This window comes from Gymnodraco acuticeps, unplaced genomic scaffold (assembly GCF_902827175.1).
Source record: "Gymnodraco acuticeps unplaced genomic scaffold, fGymAcu1.1, whole genome shotgun sequence".
In the NCBI taxonomy this organism is placed as follows: domain Eukaryota; kingdom Metazoa; phylum Chordata; class Actinopteri; order Perciformes; family Bathydraconidae; genus Gymnodraco; species Gymnodraco acuticeps.
The window spans coordinates 2,626,709-2,653,246 of NW_022989810.1; the positions used below are offsets into that span (position 1 = coordinate 2,626,709).

Genomic DNA, 26,538 nt, shown 5'->3' on the forward strand with positions numbered 1-26,538 from the left:
TGTAATTATAAGGAGAACCATGGAGCTTGTGAAAACAGCTGTTTTATGCCTTTGTGGCTTTGACGGATCAAGACATGAGAAAAATTAGGATGATGTCATATTGCTTTTCGCTTGGAGATCACAATTATTTTAATAATCCTTTTTGGCTTTATGTAGAATGATGAGAAAAAAAGGCCACATTTGTTTTGATTGGTTTTAAGTCTTGAGCAAGAATCTAACATCTCATTTTTATCTGTAGTTAAAGTCAGGCTATTTGAGTTGACACCAACTACATTATTGTGCTCTTTGTTTCCAAAAACAGCATTTTTCTTTGGATATTCAGTCTTTGGGCACACAAGGCTACTTTTTTTCCTTCATGAAACATATTGCAATAACAGTAGTCCATGTCCCAAAAAAACTATATATAGTTTCATAATAAAAAAATCACTTTTCAGCCAAAACAGTTGCACAGAATGTCTTCAGATGTGTGTGTAGGCAAGCCTAGGGAACACTTGTCTGTGTGATGCATTTGTCTGTACCAATTCAGAAGCCTGCAGGCAACAGGAGCTTTTAAGAGAACATTTATTCCAGGTACAATCCATCCAAGTCAATGCACGGCAAACTAGTAAAAGATGCTTTGGGTTTCAATGTTGGAAAAATATCCTAAATATTTTTCTTTTGAAAGTAATCTATCCCTTGAACATCAACCAGTTTTATGAAACTGCATTACTTAACCACTTAAGTAACCCTCTTAAAGGTCCCATGTCATGGCCATTTCTACTGATCATAATTCTATTGTTGAGGTCTACTAGAATAGATTTACATTGTTCAATGTTCCAAACTCACATTGGTTTCTCATGACATACAGCATCTCTGTATAGTATGTGTATTCACTCTCTGTCCTACATGCCTTGTTGGAGCACCTGCCCCCCCCCCCCCTCCCTGTGAGCCCACTGTGCTCTGATGAGTGTTTATGTGTTACACTGGCGTTTGTTAGCAACCAGAAAATGACACCAGTAATGACAAACAGATGAGAATGCTGGGTGGGGTCTGGGTGCCGTGTTGGCGGGACGTTGTGGGGCTCGCTGCTCCGCGAGACAGCGAGACACCGCGGAACTCAGCCTGAGCACACACACGTGACGTGAGTGTTTGGCGAACTGTGAGTGGAGATCCATGGAGCCACGGCTGAGAAAAGATAAGGCTGAGTGAGTGTGTGCGTGTGAGGAGCTCCGAGGATTGGTCCATTTGCACCTGGGTATGCTTACGTCCCTATACTCAGGAAGAAAAAAATCGAAAAAGAAAAATATCCAACGAGGCGTTCTGGGGCAGCATAGACAGGTCTTTTCTGTGTTAGAGTTGTACTCGCTACAGGGTGTACTTTGAGGGTTTGTGACTCTGCAGACCGTTTACATGCAGAAAAAGCTACATAACACACAAGGGGACGGGTAATAACCGGAAAAGCATGACATGGGACCTTTAATGTGCACGTTACATCAACAGCTTCAGAATGATCAAAGTTATAAGATGATCGTTTCATCTTTTTTGTGTAGTCACTATCATCAAGGCATCAAAGGCTTCCACCCATCACACCTCCAATCCCCCGTACGGCTTCTCTGTCCCTGAGTTGCTCAATCCGGTAATTTCCCTTCCTTCTCATCCAGCACAGCATTTTCTGTCTTTTTTCTCCCTCGACTCTTCCCTCCGGCAGAGTCCAAATATCAAACAGACAGCCTGACTCATCATTCATCCTACCTCTGGTGGCACATAGTATGAACACACATCCACCCTCACACACCCATTATTTCCTGTGTGTTAGGCAGCATCCCCATGAAGGTGACAGAGCCAGCCTCCTGGCAGACAGCAGCCTTTAGAGCGACGTCGCAAGTGTAAGGGGACAGAGAGATATGTGGGTAGAGAGGGTGCCATGCTGTTGATGAATGGGAGGAATCTGGGTGGGACAGAGGATGGGGTTTGAAAAAAACTACCTTTGCACAATCAGTCAGTCCTTTACTCTGTAATGTGTCTCATCCACTATACAGAATCGAACTTGAGAACTGTAAGACATACACTAATGTGCAGAAAGTGTTCTTTGTCAGTCTGAGACTCATTTCCAAAAATGCTGCTCTGTCATAAAGATATTAGAGTTACATTGAAGTTAGGACTATACGACGGATTTCTTAAGAAGACTAGAGGTGATCATCCCTGTGTTCCCGGGGGATATGTGTGTCTATATATAAAATAACATCGTAAGACGGAGGAGACACGAGGAGCCGAGGAGGACGATTGGCCCATCCAGGCCTACGAGGCCGCGGACCAGGCCCTCGTGTTCCGGGAGCCGAGTGCCGGGCAGGAGTCAGACGACTCCTACCCCGTCTCCCTCCACAGTTCACCGTTCGGTTCTCCACTCCCTCCTCTCCTCCGGACGGAGGAGACAGAGTCGGAGCCGGGTGCCAGCCTGGCAACCGAACACACCGAACACGCGCAGGGGCATATCTTTGCAGTCCAATTTTCATGATCGTGGTATTTTTGTGTTTTATTATGTTTATTCCTCTGTCCTGTTCTATTTCTTGTAGGCTTCGCCCTCTAAGGCTTTCGCTATTGGGTAATCCCCTGTGCACCCGCGCAGCACTGAAACACCTGCGAGGTGGGCCCCACCCTCTGACTTACTTCCGGTATAAATAGGAAGGAGGCCCGACAATCTGAAGCAGGAGAGACACTAAGCATTCGACACGAGTACACAGGGTTGTGTCAGAAGTTGCCCTTCATGTCATGCTGGGTACATCATGAGTTATGACCGGCACCCAATATGCAAATCCTGCCTGGAGTCGGAGCACGCGTACGCGGCTCTAAACCAGCAGGTGTCGTGTGCCCACTGTGTCCGTCTCCCTCCGGCCGACGGGAAGCGCAGAGCGGACGCTCTCGCTGCTGCAGCCGAGAAGGACGATTGGCCCATCCAGGCCTACGAGGCCGCGGACCAGGCCCTCGTGTTCCGGGAGCCGAGTGCCGGGCAGGAGTCGGACGACTCCTACCCCGTCTCCCTCCACGGTTCACCGTTCGGTTCTCCCCTCCCTCCTCTCCTCCGGACGGAGGAGACAGAGTCGGAGCCGGGTGCCAGCCTGGCAACCGAACACACCGAACACGCGCTTTTCCATCACCACAGCGTCAGGAGTGACCCGATCTGGCCGCGCTTCCCGGCCATCCGGAGGTACCAGGAAGGGGCGGCGGCGAACCCCAGGACCCTGAAGGCTCCGGTGGCCACATTTGTTCCCCTCACCAAGGTGGAGGGGTTCACAGATGTTGGGTTTCCGGCCACCCCTCCTCTGGAGCCGAACCTGACAGCGTTTTTTGGGGTGAAGCAGGCCAACATGAGAGGGATCCAGCTGTGCGCCTCTCGCCTGCTTCTCGGCACGCAGAGAGCGGCCCTTTTTCCCTCTTATGAGAGGGATGTTAACTTTTTTCCCTCTCTGACACACTTTGTACGAAGCGTTTTGTCAGAGTGAGTGATGTCAGGAATCCAGCTGTGCGCCCTCTCCTGCCTGTCTGCATGCAGAGAGCTGCCCTTGTTCCCCCTTTTGTTATCGCTGGACAAAGTGTGACCTTCGTCTCTACTTTTTCACAGCGGCAGGTTTGTATTGTTCCCAGCCTTCGTCCCCTCATGGAGAATATTCATGTTATGCTATATTCCAGGGACTGTGATGCGCCACTCGCATGGCGCAATAGGCATGGGTTATTATCTGAGTAGGTGTGTCTGTGCTTCTGGTACCGGGTGGACCCTGTGGGGCGCAGACTACATCTTGCTTCGCCCTTAACCCAATAGTGATAGCCTTACAGGGCGAAGCCATATACGAAATAGAACTGAAGTTACCTACTGTAACTCCAGCTTCTATGAGTATGGGCGTAGCCCTCTAAGTTCTGGGCCCCACTGGCTCCACGAATAGTTGAAGAAAAGCTGTTTGTGTGGGAGCAGATTGTCGGGCCTCCTTCCTATTTATACCGGAAGTGAGTCCGAGGGTGAGGCCCACCTCGCAGGTGGGCGTGGACAACAAGTGTTTTAGTGCTGCGCAGGGGATTACCCAATAGCGATAGCCTTAGAGCAGTGCTTCTCAAAGTGTGGTCCGCGGACCACTGGTGGTCCGTGACCGCCCCCTAGTGGTCCGTGAGTATATTGGTAACATTTCACATTTGAAATAAATAAGTTTTCCGCACTCTCGCGGGAATATCTCTACAATGGAGCGAGCTTAAGTTTCACTTTCAATTGCATAATATAGCCCAGCGCAACACCTTCGTCACACATGTTGCCACCTGTTTGTACAATTTCCAGGTGATTTGTAATCTGTTCTAGAAAAACGATGTGTTTTTGGATATTTGTGGAGTTAGGTGGTCCGCGAGTGTTTTTTTATTGGTTAAGTGGTCCTTGGTATGAAAAAGTTTGAGAAACACTGCCTTAGAGGCAGTCGCGGCGCCAGGATTTCAATTATGGGTGGGCCAATGTAATTTCGGCTGGGCCTGTTCAAATGTTTTCTCGTGATTTTTGTTAATAATCTAATAAAAATAGGCTATGCCTAGAATGACATTTGTGTTTACTGAGAGCATAGTCGATGTATTTCCAGTCCCTGTAACCATGGCGACTGAATGTATCTTCTCCGCCGGCCCCGCCTCTCTCTCTAAAATGCTGTCCTTGCTAATGCTATACTCCAAGAATGTGTACTTGTCATACCAGCGAAGCTCCTTTTCTTTTGTCCGAAAAGTGTCTGAGGCTACTTTATGAGCTTTGGCTGTGTAGCCGCCGGGTCATCTATGTCTGATAGGTCCGGCACTGGGATGCTATTTTCTGTTATCCTGCAACAGGTGCTACGTCCCGCAGAGGGACTGAGCTCAGCGGGGGTACAACATTAAACACACTCTCGTCTCTCTGAGGCGGCACCTGCTGTGAGGATGATGACTGTGGTGGTTCCAGCGGCGGCGACTCTGTTCTTACTCTTTAAAAAAAACCTGAACATCGATTGTTGTGACATCGTTAGTGAGCGCAGTATATTTTTTGTGTCTGTCCAGTCCACTGTCCTCCTTCGTCTGCGCGCGGCCGCGAGACGTTCTACGATGTGTTTGCTCCCGCGCTTCGACTATGAGTTCGGCCTGATTACGTTAATTAATGTTGCTTTTAATTTTATAAATTTTTGAAAGGGAAACACATGTTTCCTCTTATTTTATTATTTTATTGTTAATTTTGATCAAAAATGTTGGAAACTATATTTTCGCCCAATCATTTTTTATCAATGAATGGGTAGGCCAAGTGCCAGAGTGGGTGGGCCTACTGGGCCTAGGCCCACCCACTCTGGCACTGGGCCCTATATCTATAACGCCGCGGCTGCTTAGAGGGCTACGCCTATACTCATAGAAGCTGGAGTTACAGGTAACTTCAGTTTCACTTTCTGCCTTAGTGTTTTCCTGCCTTTTCTGATTGTCTGCCCCGCCCTGACTCTTTCCACCTGTGTGTAATCACCCTGCTGCCCTTGTGTGTATGCCTGCCCTCTCCAGCTGTGACTTGTCAAAGTGATTAGTTATGTGTGCTTGTCTTTTCCAGTGCTCTCTGTCAGTTTGTCGTCAATGTTTCTCTGGTGTAGTCCTTGTGTTCACTGTAAATTCCCTGCCTGTGTTCCTGGTGCTATCCCGATTTGTATTATTTTTCTTTTAGCTGCTTGTCTGTGCCACATTGTCTGCTCCCTTAGTTTCTTGTTAAACTGTTTTGTATCAGCTTGACTTTAATTAAAGATTGCCTGAAGTTATTTATACCTCCCTTTTGTCTCTACGTTTGGGTCTTACAACTTACCTCCACATGTGACAACAATTTGCAAACGAACAAAGGGAGAAGGACGTTTTACATTTGAATTTGGAGATTTAAATGACAAGCTTTGCAAACATTAAGCTCGTATTAAGGAGTGTAACATTTTGTTGAAAAAATCTTACCCTTTGTAGGGTCAAAGCTGTCAAGTAAGTGTTTAATGAGAGTAGCTGTAGAAGCAGTAGTCATTATTGCACAAGCGAGCTTTGTCTCATCTACAACTCCAGTTTAACATGTCTTATTTGTGTGTGTCTGTCTGTCTGTTTAGCAGTGGGGAGATGCTGACAGGACAGAGGCTCTGTCAGTCAAAGTCCCACCAGGACTTGGTGCTCTCCGCTCTCAACCAGCAGAGGAAGGATGGCTTGCTGTGTGACGTCACCCTGGTGGCCGGTGAGCAGAAGTTCCACGCCCACAAAGCCGTCCTGGCAGCCTGCAGTGATTACTTCAGGGTGAGTCTGAAAACCAAGCCCCCAGGAAGTGTAGTTTTAGAGTTATTTTACCTCTTTGACTGAGCCCAGACTTGCCCTGATGCTGTGGATTTGAGGCGGGGCTTTAGGAAAATGCAAGGGCTTATGATCTGTGGGGTCAGATACGGTTACTTTTGAACAGTAAGATTTTGACGGTTTGTTATTAAAGAGGCCCTATTACTCCTTTGTTTATTTCTGTAACATAGTGACATAACTACGTAACACTCACGCTTCTCTGGGCTAGCGCCACAACACTGTATGTGACAGTCTTAAGGGGCAAAACATCTCTAAGCGGTTGACCAATCACAACAGAGCCAGCCAGCTAACCAATCAGAGCAGACTGGACTCTGGTTTCAGACAGAGGGTGAAAATAGGTGCTGCAACACAGGTAGTATGAGAAAAATAAAGGGAATTTTGAACATTAAAGCAAATATGAACCTAAAATGTAGCATAATATGTCCTCCTTTAATACACATATCCTATGTTTGGCATTAGCAGTGTAGATTGCTGCTGATGTGATAGAGGTGACAGTAACATGTTGCATAACCATCTTCAGAGCTGTTAGATTGTTGAAACTGCCAGAAAACCTGTCTTACTCATCTAACTCTATTAGCACAGATTATTAACGGAGGACTTTATGCTCCCACAATGTTCTAAATGCTGTTTCAAGAGCCTCTGCTTTGCTGCCAAGCAAATGTCTTGGAGGAACACCACTTTAAAATTTCAAACAATGAGAGTAATCAGTCTCTAGTGTTTGCTGGTCCCTTGCTGAGATTTCAGTCTGATTCAAGTAATAGCACAGAGGTAGCGGTATGTAGACTCCTGCTGTTAGACAGCCAAACCGTCAGAGATTTGCTGAGATGGGCCGCACGGGGAAAAGGGCCCAGATGAGATTTGATTTAGGGACACTGAGCAGATCAGGAAGTAGAACAAAATAATCCCTCTTGAAAATGAGAGGCAGATTAAATATGTCCAAGTTGCTTAGGGATTACTTGTAGGTTGTTTTCACTAGGGTGGACGAGTCACACTCCTCTCCTCCTTTTCTTTACTTTTGTTCTACTTTTGTTCGACGCCGCTATTTCAAGTCCCAGCTGAGTGGCGAACAACATTGTTGTTCCAGCCCTCAGATTATTGCATCAGCCTGTTACAGTAAGCAATAAAACTCACTCCGTTCTCTTGTTCCCCTGTCAAGGTTTAACAGCATTATCATCAGTTTGTCATCTGACTCCACTCCTGGGTTTCATGTAGCTCATTTACAGAGGAGATGAAGTAGCCCTGTGTCGTGAACAGTGCCTGTTTTCTCTCTGTCTCTGGGTCTGTTGGTTTATCACGTAGCAGTGATTATAGCACATTATCTTAGCCAGGGGACACGAGTGATCGTAATCAAATACCTGACCAAGCGTGAGTTGTTTACCTGGGACTCGTCCTGAATGTGTCAGCTGCCTCTTCCAATGTCGTCACATTGCTAAGATGTCTGGATGTCTCCTCGGGGGAGTTTTTGGACAAATCAGTCACGCACACACACACACACACACACACACACACACACACACACACACACACACACACACACACACCACACACACACACACACACACACACACACACACACACACACACACACACACACACACACACACACACACACACACACACACACACACACACACACACACACACACACACACACACACACACACAGGATCTTTCTTTGCTTTTCCTGAAGAGAAATAATTTTCTGCTAGCCCTGCAGGCAGGACAGAACTCGTATCAAAAGCTATTATTGTCTTGGAGACGATGTATGTACAATCTGTACCACATAGAACTCTGTTATTGTTAACCTATTTATGAAGATAATTATATGGGGTCAAACATGTAATGAATAGACTCCATAAAACTTCCCTGATTGATTAAATACATTGAGATAATGATTTGTTTCTATTTTAACAAAATCTCAAAATGTACCAGTGCATGAGAAACAATGCTTTTGCCTGTATTTTCTTGACTTTAGAGTATTTCTGCCATATCACTTGCAGCTGATCAGTCCTCAGAGACTTATAGTGAAGCTTGATTTGTTAATGTTATAATGTAAATCAATCCACAAGTGGGTTATTTTGTGTAATATGACCAAGTGGAAAGACATTCAGTACCACATTTAGTGCCCCATCCCAAAATGAAATTGTGTGGATTTTCCCTTCATATATTTTTGAACACACAAACTAAACTATATAATGAATACATATTTCATACAAACTTGTTTTATTTGTAGCATTAAATAAACAACATGTGCTATCTATGGTTTGCAAATGTTATCTATTTGTTGTAATATTGAAACAGTCAAATACACTTGTTTCTCATAGAAAGAACGAGCCCTGGTTCTGCACATAATTAAGTTATCTAAATGTGTTTGTTGATGATTTCACACAACCCTTGTACCTTCCACTTTTTTAAAGCATCCTAGAGTTATCTGAAGCTGTTGTCATAACAATAATCCCTTTTTAGGGGCCTTGTTATGCTTTTTGGGGGTTTCCCTTTCTTGTAGAGTGTATAGGTGTTTGTGTATGTAAATGTTCTGCAAAGGCTAAAATCCCTGTGTTCCCTCCAGAGGGAGTTTCTCTCCCACACACTCCCCCCTACCTAAAACACATCCATTGGACTCCTTTGTTTACTTCCATGACATAGTGACACCACTATGAAACACTTATATTGGCTATCTAGTCTTTTATCACATTGTCAAAAAGATGTTAATATATTGTCCAGCCCTAGTCATTACTTTCCGGGGTGAACCACTTACATTATTATTTTATTTGTATACACCCTTGTGAACTCAGATTTTTATGCTACGGGACAAAATACAAGCAGCAGCAGCTTCGGTCAGAACCCTTTTATCTGAAATGCTTTTCATGTACTATGTCAGGATTTTATTTGAAGAAACCTGCCTGTAAATAGCCACACGCCCTTAGAGCAAAAATATTTCACCTAGACATGAAAGCAACCTCCCTGAATGTTGTAATGTATCATGGCGAGTCACACGTCTATACACATAAATTGCGTTGGCAGGACAGGCTAACTGTGGCGCTGCACCCGCACTGCAGCACCATGTGAGAGGACTGTAGCGCGCGGGGCTCTTAGGCGCAAAGTGTCTCTGCGCTTGATCCATATCCCGAGTCCAAGGAGCCATCTGTCATCACCAGCGCTCCCTCAGCTCCTCCGCCAAGGTCAGGAGCGTGCGCACTGGAGGCGGGCAACTCTGTGAACACCCTCATGGTGCCCTCATTCACCCTCTGAGCTCACACACTGCACATCAAGCAGTTTCTCCATCACATGCGCTCTCCTTTTTTGACTTCCTCATGTACACATTGACCACAGCTAAGCTCCCGTCACACCTCAGGTTTATTCACAGGCCATGTGCTCAATGGACCATTGGATCTTTAATTAGCACACTGGTGAATCAACAAGGCCGAGGAGAGATGTGCAGGCTTTGGTCAAAACTGAGCATTGCCTCGAGTTGACCCTGCCTCACACATCACCCTTGCAATAAAGAGCGGCCATCCCCGAGGGAAGGGGGTTGTTGCTTTGTTCATGGGTGCTATGAATCATGAAGATTTGGAGGAGTTTCTGGAGGAGTGAATGTCGTTTTCATGACAAAGAGATCCTGCGATAACTGGCCAGCCTGAGGCCCTGCCAAGCTTCTAACGCTGTTACACACTGTCTCTGAGCAGAGATAGCGCGGAGTGACTGCGCTACAAACTGCGCTACAAACTGCTACTGCGATTAAAAAGATATGTGAAATGGCAAGTTAGTTAAATCACTAACCTGAGGCAAAGGAACTGTGGGGAAAGAAACTCTCTACAGCAGCTGGGTTTGTTTTTGAAAGCTTTTTGAATGTTCTTTCCCCATTACAAGCCAGAGGAGAAGAGCTGTAGCCTATTAAAAGTACTGAAACCACACAGTGCAAATACGTGTATGTGAAAGTATGATCAGGAGAATGGACTGACTGTTATGTTATCAGAATCCGAATCAAAACAAATAACCCAAGGGGGAAATTGTTTTTTGTGACAGTTGTTCCATTATAGAATGAATTCCACACTAAGGTAAATAAAATAAAATGTAGTATATAATATAAAAAATAAGAATTTCCAATAAAAGATCAAATAAGATTTATAAACATAAGACCGATTGCTTTGTTCAAACTCACTCTGAAAATACTGAGACATGCTATTCAAATTACACAGAGGGAAAAGTGACACATTCACACTTAAAAAAAAAGCCAAAGCACAGTCCAAACCTGAAAATGATGTATTTATTATGAAATATATTAAAGTAATCAAAGAGGACATATTCTGCAAATGTTCAGGTTCATTTGTATTTAGTGTCTCTATTGTGACATGTCTCCATGCTTTAATGTTCAGAAAGCGATTTGGGGATTTTAGCCTTTGCAGACCATTTACATGCATGGAAACCAATATAACACAACCCTGAAAAGCATAATAGGGCCCCTTTTTAAAAGGAAAACCACTGCCACAAACCAAAACCACATCATTTGAGTTGTTGGAAACATGAAAATATCCTTTGAAAATGTACCTTATAATTAATCTCTTAAAATCTTAACTCGTAAAAGAGTAAAGAGTAAGTGGCATGAAAAGAGAGAAATACTCAGGTACCTCATAATTGAACATAATTAGAGTACTTGAGTAAATTCACTTTTTTATATTCGATCTTGTGGAAAATAAATCTAAACTCTAACCCTTATAAAGCTTGGTAGCACGGCTGTCTCTCATAGAAAGCAGGTTGAGTTGATCTTGGCTACAGTTGACCCTCCTTTCCCTCTCCCCTCCACGCTGCTGCTGCTGCTGATCAATGGCTCGGTCGTCCCCTCATGGTGTGACACCGGTCAATACCTTTGATTAGCGTGCAGCAAGCTGGACTCACACACAGCGGGGACACACTGCAGATGCTGTGTGTGTTTGTGTGTGTTTGTGACAGAGGGACAGAAAGATAGAAAGGCTGTCTAACAGAAAGTACTGGTTGTGCTATTTATTTCTGCTGCCCTCCGGGGCCAAGGCAGGAGAATCAATACAGAAGGGCTCTAGGATGTTGCGTCTGGCACGCTATGATTGACTGTGATGCTGTTTTCAGAACGCAAAAACGATTTATCTTCCTGTTAACGCGGTAACAGCTCACAAATATGATATGATCGTCCTACAGAGTGAACATTAGAGAGAGAAAAACAAAGCTGGATTGGATTTACCTTCAATCGCTGTGATTATTGGTCATCTTTTTAATGCCATGTCTCCCTCGGCTAATCTCCATGTTTGTGTTTCATCAGGCTATGTTCAGCTTGTGTATGGTGGAGAGTGAGGCAGACGAAGTAACTCTGCAAGGAGTGACCAGCGTTGGACTGAAGCACGCTTTGGACTTCGCCTACACAGGACAAGTAAGTCTGAACCAAGCCCCCAGGGAGTGCGCCCGACGTTGAAGCAGATTTGCATAGTGGCCAAACGGTAGAATTACAACTTCTGCATCACTTTGTGATGTCATTGGACACTTTTTTCAATTGACATACATTGGGAAAGAGACGTGTGTAAATCAGCAGATATTTTAACTAAATCAACTACCGCGTATGGACACTTTTATAGCCCTTATTTAAAATTCTCTAAAAGCCGATCCAGAGTTTTTTTCTCTCTCCATTAACTTGATTGAGCCAAATTTGGCTGTGATGCAATACACAAGTGCGCATGCTCCATTGGCCAAGATCGGGGTAAATTCAAGCCATTTTGTTCTTGGCCGCCAACTTTCATAGGAATGAACGGGGTTCTGCTGTTCCAGTTCTCTTTATACATCCATGGTCTGAACACAAGCGACCGAAGCCTTAGCAGGCACAGAAAGGGTATTGTGACGATTGGCTAACAAGAACAGCTACAAGCATGCCAAGCTAACTTGCATGTCTCAACCACTGAGACTGAAAACTATGCATTATGTAGAATGGTTTTGTTCTTATAAGTTATATCATATTATTATCTCTTCTCCGGGTAAGCCTGGCGGAGACCATGCGTTTGCTTGTGTGTCTGCATATGTGTCAGTGCCTGTCTGTCCACAGCTAATCTTGCATACTACTTATGCATATTTATGGCTACACTCAAGGTAGTGGTGATTCACAGTTATTGGAAAAAATGACTTATTGTAAGTTTTAAACAAGTTCTGTAGATTGATTCAATACCTGATATGTAATGATACACTGAAGTAAGTCACAAAGATGAGTAATTTCCTGTTTTTGTTATCTTGGCCACCATGTTGACTGTAAGGGAACCTGTAGGGACAATTGAGTGAGAGTCCACTCTTCTTTGTTTGGGATGGATCATGGAGACACAACCTTAAACATATGTTGCATTAAGTTGATGCTTTTTAAAAGTGGAATCAATGAACCATGATGAGACCGACTCAGAACAGCAAGGACCCTGCAGGTACATTAGCTTCAAATAAGCCTAACCATTTTAAGTGCTGGTGCATTAGTTTCAAATGAACTAAACCTCTTAAGTACAACAACATATCTTTGAATTTGTTTGCAATGAATGGAAGATGTGTAGACTTCCAGCAGTCCTGAAGGGGATCTCTGATCTCTAAGGGGAGCTTGTGTCACTGTTATAAAGCCAAGATAGCAAACCGATTGGCTGATGCAAAGGGAAGTGCACGTGCTGGAGGCTAGTACTAGAGCAAGGTAGGCCAGTACCCGTGTCTTGAAGCGGATTCAGTGGTTACCTTGGTTGGTGATTGGCTAATGGTTACACAAGCCAAAAAATCACTATGACATCATCAAGTGGCCAAAATCTGATCAGCTCATTTTCACACAGTTTTTTTATACAGTAAATGGATCAGGACAAAAAGTGAGTGAATCTTTTTTCTGAAACTTTCAGAATCTCTTTACACGGAGGGGACACATGTTTATGTATAAAATACATGAAAAAGTGGATTTTGCATAATAGGTTACCTTCAAGTAATAACTATCCCTCATTGCCAAATATTAAACCAACATGAATCAAAGCAGGGCACTGGCAGATTAGCCATTTAATCTCAGCAGCAGTTTCTCCAGCAGCATGCTCACAGTGTTATCTATAGTGTGTGGTGTTGTGTCAGAGTTTATCGGTAACTCCTCTGTGGTCTGAACATTATTCTTGGATCCGAACAAGGAAGCACAGCTACATAAGAAGAATATCAAGAAGGCAGAAGTAAGGATCACAGTATCACATTTCCAGACTAGAGCACCTTCTCCCCCCATTAACAGAATAAGTGTGTGATTATTTCAAATAACCGTCCTTGACCTTTTTAGTGCCAGCGATGCTCAGTCCATCAAGCAGCGTAGCGGCTTTAGCAGAACACCGGGAGGCGGGCTGTGTAATTACTCCTAATTTTATTTCCACAGTGGAAATGAGCAAAGAGTCGGTTCAGCAGTAAGTAGGTCAACAGCAGGCTTGCAATCCGTGCTGCTTTGGCTGGCTCAGCCCCTGTCTGCCCAGAGGAGATGATAGCTGATGAGAGGAGGGCAATATGCTTATCCCCACACCGTAAATAATGATCCACTCAAAATCCTTCAGTCACATGGTATAGTAGTGAGGAGCCACGGGATGCTCTCAGACTGGACAGTAATGGCGCTTTTCCACTGCAGGGCCTCACTCTGCTTAGTACGGTATAGTTAGGCCTTGTTAGGCCAGGCTCACTTTATGCTGCGTTTCCATTACAGTTTAGGAACTGGGGTAGTATCTATAGTAACGCAGTGTAGGCGGAGCCGTGACGTCATCTTCCATGCGAAACACAAAACCAACATCAGCCGTTAGGCGTTAGCTGTTAGCCCTCAGAGCTCACAGCTCCTCATATCTGTTCAGAAACTAGACAAAAGTTAAACAAGTACAAACCACAGACTGCGTGTGTCATGGCGAATACAGTCGCTGCTTTATTTATGTCTGTATAGGCCGTTGTTGTGAGTGTGGACTGTCGGATCATATCTAAATGGAGCTTAGCCGATCTCCATTTAGAAAACACGCATTTTAAAAGGTTTTTCGCCTGCCGTCTGTCTGCAGACTTGTCAAAGCATTAATTCATGGTTTTTACTAACCGGTGTCAGTATGTTGTTACTTCGACATCATTTTGAAACGTGTATTACATTGAAATCACGGTAAAATATGTTCATTTTGTTGTAGTTGCCAGCGATTCTCTCAGTAGTTTAGCATACTTGTTGGCACGGAAAGAACCTCGATTTTGGAGAGCCAGAACAACTGTGAAAAAGTACCCGCTAGCCGGAACTACGCCTAGTGGAAACGCAACCAAAAACGGGCCGGGCACGGCACGCTTAAACCGCGCTCCGCGCTGTAGTGGAAATGCGCCATTAGTAACTTTAATGACATTTTCACTGCAAGGCAACACCACAGCGGATATCTCAACAGCATCAACAATTGGAACATCCTGCAGTGCCACCTCAGGTTTATTTCCCACCAAGCTTGTAACCAATTGGTCAGACGGTGATAACCACTGCAGTCAAGGGACAGTAATTAGGGTTTCTATCCGGGCCAAGACTTCCCTCCCGTTCACTACTCATTGTTTACAGTCCAATTAGCAACTTGAAACTTGAGAATTGATTTGGAGACGAGGGACGTTTTACAAGCTAATTTGGCTAATAGAAAGCTAAATCACTGTCAGACAATAGCCCATCGGTTCCAGTAATTGCATTAAAGGTCCCATGTCATGCTTTTCCGGTTATTACCCGTACCCTTATGAAGGTTTTTCTGCATGTAAACGGTCTGCAAAGTCACAAACCCTCAAAGTACACCCTGTAGCGAGTAAAACTCTAACACAGAAAATACCTGTCTATGCTGCCCCAGAATGCCTCGTTGGAGATTTCTCTTTTTCTTCCTGGGTACAGTGACGTGCCCATACCCAAATGGACCAATTCGTGGAGCCGTTACGTTACGTCCGCGGAGCCGTTACGTTAAGTCTGTGGATTGGTCCAAATTGACCAATCCGCGGACTTCCTCACACACACACACACACACACACTTAATCTTTTCTCAGCTGCAGCTCCGCCGATTTCTCCTCCCTGAGACGGCGGGAGGCTGTGAGTCGGTGTGTGAACACACACACAAACTCCCAGCCAGGCTGCGGGTGTGTGTGTGTGTTCGGGCTGGGTTATATAAATCTATTCTAGTAGACCTCAACAATGGAATTATGATCAGTAGAAATGGCCATGACATGGGACCTTTAAGGCCAATGCATTCGACCTCTTTTTCTCTCCAGAGGGACTGTTTACCTGCATACAATAGGCGCTTTCACACTGGAGTACTTTTCCCAGGAATAGTTCCGATAGTTCCTGGGATTTTGCCGCCATTTTATTTGCTCGCATTAGCATTATTAGCATTAGCATTATTAGCCCATTTTTTGCTTAGAGTAATTACCCAATTTTCCCAGTAAACAGAGAAAACCATCAGTTAAATGGAGACAATACATTGACAACTGTACTGCATTCACTTTCAAGATCTCTTCTATCGTGGTTTACTATACAATCCAGCACAACACTAGTGAAAACTACATCACACAGCACGTATCATTTTTTCAGACCATACATCTGAAGTAAAATATAGCAAACGTGGATCAAATCCTTTGTAGAAGACATCTAAATTTGACCTTCTTCAATGTTATCTTCTCCTCAAGGTAAAGTTTAAAGCTTGTAAATAAAAAGTGCAATAAATGTCAGTTTACACAAGAGCTCCCCACACTCCCACATTGGACCAGCCCCGGTGTTATAAAAGTGACTTATGCTGTGTGAGCTTGAAGTGCTCTTAACTGTAGTGTAGTGGAGAGGAGAGAAGGATACGAAGAGCTTTTACAGAATAATACTTGCAGTTATTATTCTGGGTGGCCTTCATCGCTGCTGCCTGCCAAGCCGCTGCCTGCCAAGACGCTGATTAAATTAAAGAGGAAAACAAAGAATATTGTTCTACTCGATCACATGCTTACCTTGGCTTATATTCATCAAATTAAAGTAGTGGTGATGTTTAAAATAGGGATAGATTTTAATGTTGATCAAAGATTTGATTATTTCTATTCTTACAGACTCACTACAAACACATCCTCATAACGGAAACCAATATTAGTGCTTTCTATCTTAATATGGAAGCCCATAGATTGTCCGGGGTGCTTAACTTAACCACAGCCCAAGCCTGGCAGGATACTGTGATAGATGCAGCTAATTACTGAGGGATGGAAAAGTACTGTTTTTATCTGAGTGGCTTTAGTTACAGGGAAAATGTCAAACAATTGCGTGATCATTTCCTATGATCTATTAACATGAATGCTAAACTGGCCGAATAATATGTTTATTTATCTGCAGCAAAGCAAGTAATTCAGCACAAATGTTGACTTACATGTTTTTAACATATCAGTCATATTAGTAGAGAGAAATGCACAGGAAGCAAGTACATTTCCTACTATCTGCACTACTGTGCTTCTTTAATAAATGCACTCATGCTAATGTCTCAGAAAAACATTTTATCCATGATTTGACAATCATTTTTTTCATCCCTCTAAAAAAACCTGACAGGAAGTTCAGTGTCAAGGCTGCTCGTGCTAGCTTGCATCGCTTTGCTAGCTATGCAAACGTTAGCTGACACATGCTCCCGCTGTTTTTCAACTTTCTTCCTCTCCTCAGCCCTTTTGGGTGGCAGTTGGTAGTTTTGTGTTGTAGGCCGTCTCGGATGTTTATCAGGAGTTCAAACACTGTACAACTAAACATTGAAGGTTGTAATATATATAAAAATAATGTTGTTTTATGAGAGTATTATGAGAGCTCAAAAGAGTATTATGAGAGCTCAAAAGAGTATTATGAGAGCTCAAAAGAATTCTGCCTTTTATGTCGCCTCCACAACAGGAAGTCATAATTTACATTTTTCTATTTAGATGCAAAAATCATGAATTATAAGAACATTTTTGCAAAATATGATACCTATAAATGCAATATTAACTGCATCAACAGTAGTGCATGGTGAGTTACACACAGGGACGTGCACAGACATTTTGGGGGGCAGGAGCTCAAGTGAGAAAAAGGGCACTTGCCATAATCATTTAAAAAAAATTGTTTTAAAACAAAAAGTTAAATATAGTTGCACATCTCTGACTTACTGACCAATTAATTTTAATACCCTCACACTCACGCAATTGTTTAATACTTAACAGAATTCTACAAAAATAATCAGTTAACACAGAGACAATGGTCTTCTTTAGTATTCACTACGCACAAGAGCAGACAACAAACTAGTACAATTAATAGTTATTAAACGAGCAGCCAACAATCAAAATTATGAAGTTACTGTTTAAGGCAGGATATTACAGGCAAAAAGAGAATTTTTTCATGTACTTGTACATTTTGTTATTTTGGTCTATTTTGCTTCCATGTTTGCTTTCACTCTAATGGAAAAAAAACTTCAAAAAAACACATACTGTATAAATGATGTTCGTTTTACTACCATGTCTGAATTCATCTATAATATAAAGCTAATCTGCATTTAAACATAACATTTCCGGGGAAAATACTGACTTGACGTAAGTAACTATCTGGGGAAGTTGTGAGGTGCTATGTTTTTGTTTTGTTTAGTTTTTTTTTCCTTTTTACCTGCAATGCCTTGGTAACTGCATGCAAATGTGCGCATTTTAATTAGGCCTAGTAAACGCCTAATTTCCATATCAATGTGGCGATTGTGATGACATTATTAGATACACATTTTACTGTATTCACCTGTAGTGTCTCCCCTTAAGTACATTAGCCTGTATGCCCATGATAAATTGCCTTAGCTAAACCTTGAGCTAACTTATCCATTAGCTAGTACCCTAGTTAACTATATTTGTTTTTGTCTTTTGGCTAATTAGCTTTAAACTCGAGGCACTGGCAGTTTAGTAATTTGTTAATCTCCACTCACCTTCAAACAAGCCAAGAAAAGCCGGCATAACATGGGACATTACAGTTTTTTTTTATTGCTAACACACTTTTTTTTTAAATTGCTCAGTTTCTCAGAACACTAAACACAATTCACAAAACCCCACACCCAAAGTGCAAAACACCTAATTTCTCCTGCTAAATGAAGAACTGCACTCAAAACTACATAAACACTTACCAAATGCAAACTTTTGCTCCAAATATCACACACTTCATTCATAAAACTAGATGGTTTGACCACCCAGCTGCACACTGCTGAGCATACTCTAAAGCACTTCCATCTGTTATGGGCTATGCTCTGTACATAGAGGGTTCTGCAGAGAAAGATTGCTTGAGTTTACAGAAATACAGTAAACGAAGAAATACAAATGAGTAGTTGAAAAAAGTCATATTTTATTCAAAACTAACATTGTGCAACATGCATCTCAGCACATAGTTACTCTGCTTCAGATCTCTCTAAGTGTGATGGCATTGTTTGCCAAAACCCAGTTTGTAACTGCTGCTTCCTGCCTCATTGGAAATCCTTAGCCTTCCACCTCTTTTGTTCTCCGTCCTTCAGATAAACAACAAAGACATAGTGGTTGGTCAGTGTCTGTGTTGCATAAAAATAAGTGTACCACAGTACATTGTGCAGGATTGTTGTACAGTTATAGTATGCAACATGCCAACAATTCAATTACAGTAATGAAGTAAATACGTTTCACACAACAGATATAAGCTCTGATATATCACGAATTATGCAGAGCTACAAACTGGTAACTAACCTGTTTTCAATTCTAAGTGTCCGGATTACAGAGGCGACAGTACATCGGCTTAGATTAGGTTGAACCCTGTGTCCATTCTCTCTCATCGTCAAACCATGGTTGATAACATTTCATTTCATTAGAGAGTACTCTTCTTTGTCCACGTCCTCTCCCTCTAGCTCTACCTCTCATTCTTCCTCCTCTCACTCTCACCCACCTCTTCCTCCTCCTCTCACTCTCACCCCAGCTCTTCCTCTTGCTCTTCCTCTTCCTCTTGCTTCCATGTTGGCTTCCATTGTTGCTGTAAGAAAGATCTCACCTGTGGTCTTTTTATAGTGCTAACATCCTGATTGATGAGCCAACAATTTATGCTAACAGGTGTTTGGTGAGGTGGAACGTGTTTCTTGATCATTGGTCCATGTGTGAGGCATTTTGAATATCAGTGTTTTAAACCTGCTAACACGTGACTTTATGTCAGATTCCTGTGTCTTACGTGGAGAAACGTATGCAGTGGTTTGCAGAAAGTGCCATGTTGATTTGCAAATTGTGTGAAAAGCTGAAAACGTGTTTAGAGTTTTGGAGATTTGAGCCAATGTTTTGCTCTTTGAGTGTCAGTTAAAATAATTGTGCTTTATGTATCATTTTAGTGTGTTAGCAATCGAGAAAAACTGTAAGGTGGGAGGTGCTGCTACCTGTCTGTCTGAAGGGACTGCCGATGTCCGCACCGCTGTGCGCGAGACGTGGAGGGAGGGAGGGAGGGAGGGAGGGCATCGGAACTTCACAGTATTTTTATTTTGTGTTCAATCAATATATTTTTGGAAAGGGAAACTGTGCGCAATCAGCAGTAGACATATATTCATTTATTGAAAGAAAAAAAAAGCACCCCATAAAAAGGGCACTTTCTCTGTAGGAAGAAGAAGGGCAGGGGCTCAAGCCCACTTTAATGTCTATGTGTGCACGTGCCTGGTTACACACATCATGAAGTACTTTTTTCCCATATTCGCCACTGATCGAGTCACGTCTCTATGGATTATCAAAGCTGCCCTTAGTAACAACATGTATTTGGAGTAGGAGGGCACACTTTTAGAGGTAACACAGATTTAGATTAATTTTTGATTGGGCTATTATTCAGATAATTAATAGAATATTAAACTCCCCATGGTTCTGTGTGCTGTGCTAAAAGATTTACACACAAAATAAAATACATACTGTAATACTTGGCTCTGCTGCCGAGAGCCCAGCACCATTTGGCTGTACAGTATAACAGAGCTTCATGTTGCATATGGGCGGATAATATGGAGGAAACAGAAGGAGGCTTTCAGCAGATAATTTCAGCTGCTGTTCGTTCAGCTCTACAGGAAGCATTTTGGCAAAATCAGTGGCATAATAATTGCCAGAATATGTTGCTTTGCTAGGAGGATGATAATGGTGAAGCAAGCACATTGGAGGAGCATTTCTTGTTATGCTGTGAAATCTGTCACACTTACTTTTCTTCAGTGGCGGTTCTAGAACATTTTACATGGGGGGGCAAAGGGGGGGCCAAGAGGTCATGCCAGGGTGGCATGGGAGGGCGGACAATATGTGGTATGTTATACTGTATATAACCTATTTATTGTTAATTCATGCCCTAACACAAGTGTTCTTAATGCACAAGAGAAACAAGGTGTTCAGACAAACAATCGGGTGCCCTTTGAGTCCCCCAAGCTTACTTCAACCATTTTAAATGAAAGGAAACTACAAAATGTATTTTAAAGCAATGAATTAATGGAACAGGTTTTTTTGCATTACAATGTCAAACTAAATATATATTTTGTTTTTAAAAAATTGGTTTTCTTAGTATTAGACAGACATATTTGCATGTGCTCACTAAGCATTATTACATATTAATTTAATATCAAACCAATCAAAATGGCCAATTATCCCAAAATGTTGCTGCTAATATAATCATATGCTTGTCAACTTTAACTGATCAAAAATAAATTATGAAAAAATACTTGAATTATCTATGCAATTGCAATATTGTCCCTCAGTTTGTTTCAACCCCGTCACGCCATACCATTTACCCTCCTATTAAAATAATGGATCAGTCCATGGGTGATCTGCATTGAGGGAATTACATCACAAAAGTGTCAGTTTCTTCTCTTACCTATATTTCAGTTTTTGTATTTTCAGATTAAGATTGACAAACTCAACATTTCAACTTATAATTAAGTACACAAATGACATCACCCATCTCTTCAGAGAGCTGAAGGTGACCTGTGCAGCAACACATTTCAATCAATATTTGTCAATACTAAGAGCAGCTAGATTAAGCTGCTGTGATGGAATATGCAAGGAGAATAAGAACATACCATGTGGTCCAGCTGGAGTTTCATCTGCCTCCTGATCCCTGCCTCTGGCCCTCTTTCTGACACTTCATCTTTATTCCTCACATACATTTCTTCTTCTTCACTAATGTCTTCATCTCCTCCTCCTGCTCTGACCCTCCTGGTCTCTTCATCTCCTCCTCTTCCTCCTGCTCTGACCCTCCTGGTCTCTTCAGTGAACTCTCTTTTCCTTTTCCTCTTTCTGTTCGTCCTGATCACTTCTCATATGTCTTTGTGTTGTTGTTGAATCACTCCTATACTCTGGCCTGCAAGAGTCTACTTGTGAAAAGCACTGGTACAAATGCTTGTATAACTTTACGCGTTAGGGCCATGTAGCCTAGCTAATATGTAGCATATCATATAACATCAGAAAGTATTTATCAAGCGCACACAGGCAGCTGTGTTTGGATCCAGTTTTTACAGTAAAGGATGTATCCTGGTTTCATTGATCTGGCCTCATTGCTGTGATGTAGTTTACGTGGATTTAACAGTAGGCTACCGCGTAGTTTAGCAAAGTGATCGATCTCCCAGCTAACGCTGTCTGCGTAGTATTTTGTAACGTAACGCCCCAAACAGCGCCGTCTGTTAAACGCTATCGATTCAAACGGCAGCGTTTTATTAATATTTAGTTTCAAGCTCTCGTCCTTAGTAAAAACAAAACTAGTGGAAGGGGAAATGCTCCCAGGGGAAGCTCGCTCCCTCTCTGCAGCGGTGTGAGCCGCGGTCTGTGTGAACGCCGCTCCGCAGTTTAATGCAGGGCCGTAGCTGCGTTTTTAACGGGCCTAAAATTATATTTAAAATGATTCACTTTTAACTAATGTAATGCTTGTTTTGTTGCTTGAGAAGCTTGTGGAAATAGTGTAGGTTTGTTTTAGTACAGTTTAGGGAAACAAAAGTTAGGGGGGGCAGCTGGGGGGGCAAGGCTCTACAGTGGGGAGGCAGCTGCCCCCCCTTGCCCCCCGTAGATCCGCCCCTGCTTTTCTTCCACCATTAGTTTAGCCTGGTGAGATTACCTCAGGTCACACAGCACATGGATATTACTTGCTGCTTTAATGCATCAGCGTTTTCCCAACACCTTACATCCCTTTTTTGGGAAATACTGTTAATAATTAACCATCACATTTTGTGCCATCTTGTTTTTCACTTATGCCCTAAAAGCTGTTTTAATGTATTAAAGGGGCCCTATTATGCCCATTTCCAGGTTTCATATTTTTGTGTTGTGCCTCTACTGTGACATGCTTTAATGTTCAAAAGGTTGCTTTTTTCTCAAACTGCCTGTGCTGTAGCACCTCTTTTTACCCTCTGTCTGAAACCAAAGCCCAGTCTGCTCTGATTGCTTACCTGGCCGGCTCTGTTGTGCTTGATCACCCGCTTAGAGATGTAGCCTATAGCCTATCACATACAATGTTTTTCAGCACTAGCCAATAGATAATAATAGATTTAATTTGTTAGCGCTTTTACAGGTGCTCAAAGACGCTTAGATGCGCGAGTGTTACGGAGTGATGTCACTATGTTACAGAAGTAGACAAAGGAGTCCAATGGAGGCGTTTCAGGCAGGGGGAGTGTGTGAGAGAGAATCTCCCTCTGGAGGGAACTTTTGTATTTTAGCCTTTGCAGACCATTTACATGCACACAAATCTATATAACATACTACAGGAAATGGAAAGTCCAAAACAGCACAATAATTTAGCAAAAAATGTCAATTATAATTTCCCAAAACACAAATACCTCAAACAATGCTTAAATACAGTATACTCATATGGCTTCCATATATGACAAAGAAAAGCATCAAACTGTGATAATGTTTACTGTTTTTTACTTATAATGAATAATTCACTTCACAGCTGAAAATTATTTCAACTCAAACCACAGTCACACTAAAAAGAGACAGCATGAGGCCAAACAGGAAAATGACCTGCTAACAATGGATACTGCATACTGTGGATAAATACACAAGACTGAAAGCCTATAACATGCTAGCTGCTATTTTAATCTGTGAATCGGTGCCTTAAACTAGTAGAACGTTTACCATGCGCCCCATAGTAAGATTGTTGTGCTCGATGAGACGTCAGGGGGATAAATAAACGTATTACATCCAATAGATGCTGATACTTCAATGAAAAACACACAACATCAACTTGTGGCAGTAGAGGAAAAGTCAAAAGATCACCAAAATCAGAGGACTTTATCCTCTGGGGAACATGGATATGTTACAAATGTCACGACAATACACGCAATAGATTTTTGACATATTTAAGTTATTTTAGTAGACGAGACATCTCAACAGACTCTATAAATGATTGAGAGGAAAACATAAGGAAAACAACTACCCTCAGCTATCATGCCAGAAAGTTGTTAAATACAAAAAGTGTGAGAAACACTGGCGTGTCGAGTGTTTAGTTAATTATATAAATGAAGCGGACTGCAAGTAAGCATTGAAGGTTGATATTACCTATAGCACCTATAAACATAAAGAAAATATGCTCCATGATGTACCATTTAAATACAATTGTATTTCCTCAAGATCAAAATAACAAATTCTACACACACCTAAAAGCTCACTCGAGATTTGTGAGCTGACCTGTTTGGTTGGTTATTGTGTTTCCTTCATTTCAACAGTTGTATTACATTACAGTAAATAAAGAAATACAAATGAGTTGTTGAAAAAAATCATATTTGATCAAAACTAACATTGTGCAACATGCATCTCAGCACATAGTTACTCTGCTTCAGATCTCTCTAAGTGTGATGGCATTGTTTGCCAAAACCCAGTTTGTAACTGCTGCTTCCTGCCTCATTGGAAATCCTTAGCCTTCCACCTCTTTTGTTCTCCGTCCTTCAGATAAACAACAAAGACATAGTGGTTGGTCAGTGTCTGTGTTGCATACAAGTAAGTGTACCACAGTACATTGTGCAGGATTGTTGTACAGTTATAGTATGCAACATGCCAACAATTCAATTACAGTAATGAAGTAAATACGTTTCACACAACAGATATGAGCACTGATATATCACGAATTATGCAGAGCTGAAAACTGGTAACTAACCTGTTTTCAATTCTAAGTGTCCGGATTACAGAGGCGACAGTAAATCGGCTTGGATTAGGTTGAACCCTGTGTCCATTCTCTCTCATCGTCAAACCATGGTTGATAACATTTCATTTCATTAGAGAGTACTCTTCTTTGTCCACGTCCTCTCCCTCCAGCTCTACCTCTCATTCTTCCTCCTCTCACTCTCACCCACCCCTTCCTCCTCCTCTCACTCTCACCCCATCTCTTCCTCTTCCTCTTCCTCTTCCTCTTGCTTCCAAGTTGGCTTCCATTGTTGCTGTAAGAAAGTTCTCACCTGTGGTCTTTTTATAGTGCTAATATCCTGATTGATGAGCCAACAATTTATGCTAACAGGTGTTTGGTCAGGTGGAACGTGTTTCTTGATCATTGGTCCATGTGTGAGGCATTTTGAATATCAGTGTTTTAAACCTGCTCACACGTGACTTTATGTCAGATTCCTGTGTCTTACGTGGAGAAACGTATGCAGTGGTTTGCAGAAAGTGCCATGTTGATTTGCTATTTGTGTGAAAAGCTGAAAACGTGTTTAGAGTTTTGGAGATCTGAGCCAATGTTTTGCTCTTTGAGTGTCAGTTAAAATAATTGTGCTTTATGTATCATTTTAGTGTGTTAGCAATCGAGAAAACTGTAATAACACTTGCAATGCAATTAATTTTTATAAAAACATGAATCTGATATACATTCTCTTATGACCATTCACAAGAAACACTTTTAAGAAAGCCTTATAAAGATATTGGTGAATCAGACCTAATAACCTTGTCTTTGTCCTCTGTTTAGATCCTGCTGGAGCCGGCAGTGATCCAGGATGTCCTGTCTGCGGGCAGCCACCTTCAGCTGCTGGAGCTGCTCAGCCTCTGCTCACACTACCTCATCCAGGTACACACACTCACACACACATGCCAAAGTCCTCTTGTGTTCAAGCTGGTGACATAATAAAATAAAAGGTTCAATCAGGTCAATTTAAATCCTGTTATTTCATGGAGTTTTGAGAAGTGGGTTCCTTTCAGAAACAGCTGGATGATTGGAGTGTGGAAAAGCTTTTATATTGCACCCTATGTATTGTGGAAGTCCACTTCTCCACTGCGCTAGTAACCAATACATATTTATCTTAATAAAAACCACGCATTGACCAGGATTGTTTAGGTAATGGTGTTGAGAGCAGAGTCTTTTTTATGGAAAACAATGTATGGCCATTTTACAAAGTCTACAGACTGATGAAAAGGGAGCTCTGTCAGGCTGTTCAGACATTGTTCATCCTTATACAGTACAATGTGCTTTTGATTACGTAACATCACTTAATTCAAACATGTGCTTATGCAAAATAAGAGCTGCTGTGATTATTGAAATTCAACAATCTCTTGCAATCTAATGATGTTATGTGGAGTTTTCAGGTCAGTTGGAGTATGTAGCCCTTGAGTCAGTACAGACTCAGTGTGCTGCTCAAGGACACTTTAGTATGGGGGGGGGGGGCTGCTTGTCAGGGAAGGTGCCTGAGTCCAGATCTCTTAAGAACTAGGCCACCCTGTTGCATGTGCTTTATCACAGACGGATCTTTTGGAACAGAGTCAGCCCACTGTCCTCTGGGTACACAGCCAAAAACTGGGTTAACAGGGTGTTGCAGGGCAGTACCTACCACTCTGAGGTATTTCATACACAGTGTCATGCATTTTATTACATTCAATTCAATTTGTGGTAGTTTTAGAATTACTAATACCACGCAATACGTAATATATATTTTACATTACTTCTACTATCTTCAAGGACTTTTATAATTTAATTCAAAATCCAAGTCTTTATATTTACATCACAGTATTCAACTTAACTCAAATGCGCCATCTGGTGGGGGCAAAAGCAATTGTATGCTATTGACCAGATAACACCTCAAGCTAAGTGTGTTTTCAATCAATCAATCAATCAATCAATCAATCAATCAATCAATCAATCAATCAATCAATCAATCAATCAATGTTTATTTATATAGCCCAATATCACAAATGTTACATTTGTCTCAGTGGTCTTCACAGTTTGTACAGAATATCAGTATGACAATACGACACCCTCTATCCTTAGACCCTCACATCGTACAAGGAAAAACTTCC

General features: G+C 42.2%; 1 protein-coding gene across 6 annotated transcripts in view; it reads left to right on the forward strand.

Annotated features, from left to right (window-relative positions):
- Nucleotides 1-26,538, forward strand: part of klhl32 (kelch-like family member 32) — a 49,563-nt gene that overhangs the window by 6,546 nt on the left and 16,479 nt on the right. For 3 of the 6 annotated variants that reach the window (XM_034229174.1, XM_034229191.1, XM_034229199.1), the window contains exons 3-5: nt 6,087-6,267; nt 11,615-11,722; nt 25,217-25,315. In XM_034229174.1, coding sequence (XP_034085065.1) covers nt 6,087-6,267; nt 11,615-11,722; nt 25,217-25,315 — 388 coding nt within the window. The remainder of the gene's footprint in view (nt 1-6,086; nt 6,268-11,614; nt 11,723-25,216; nt 25,316-26,538) is intronic. The other 3 variants (XM_034229205.1, XM_034229213.1, XM_034229182.1) reach the window with 2 other exon arrangements.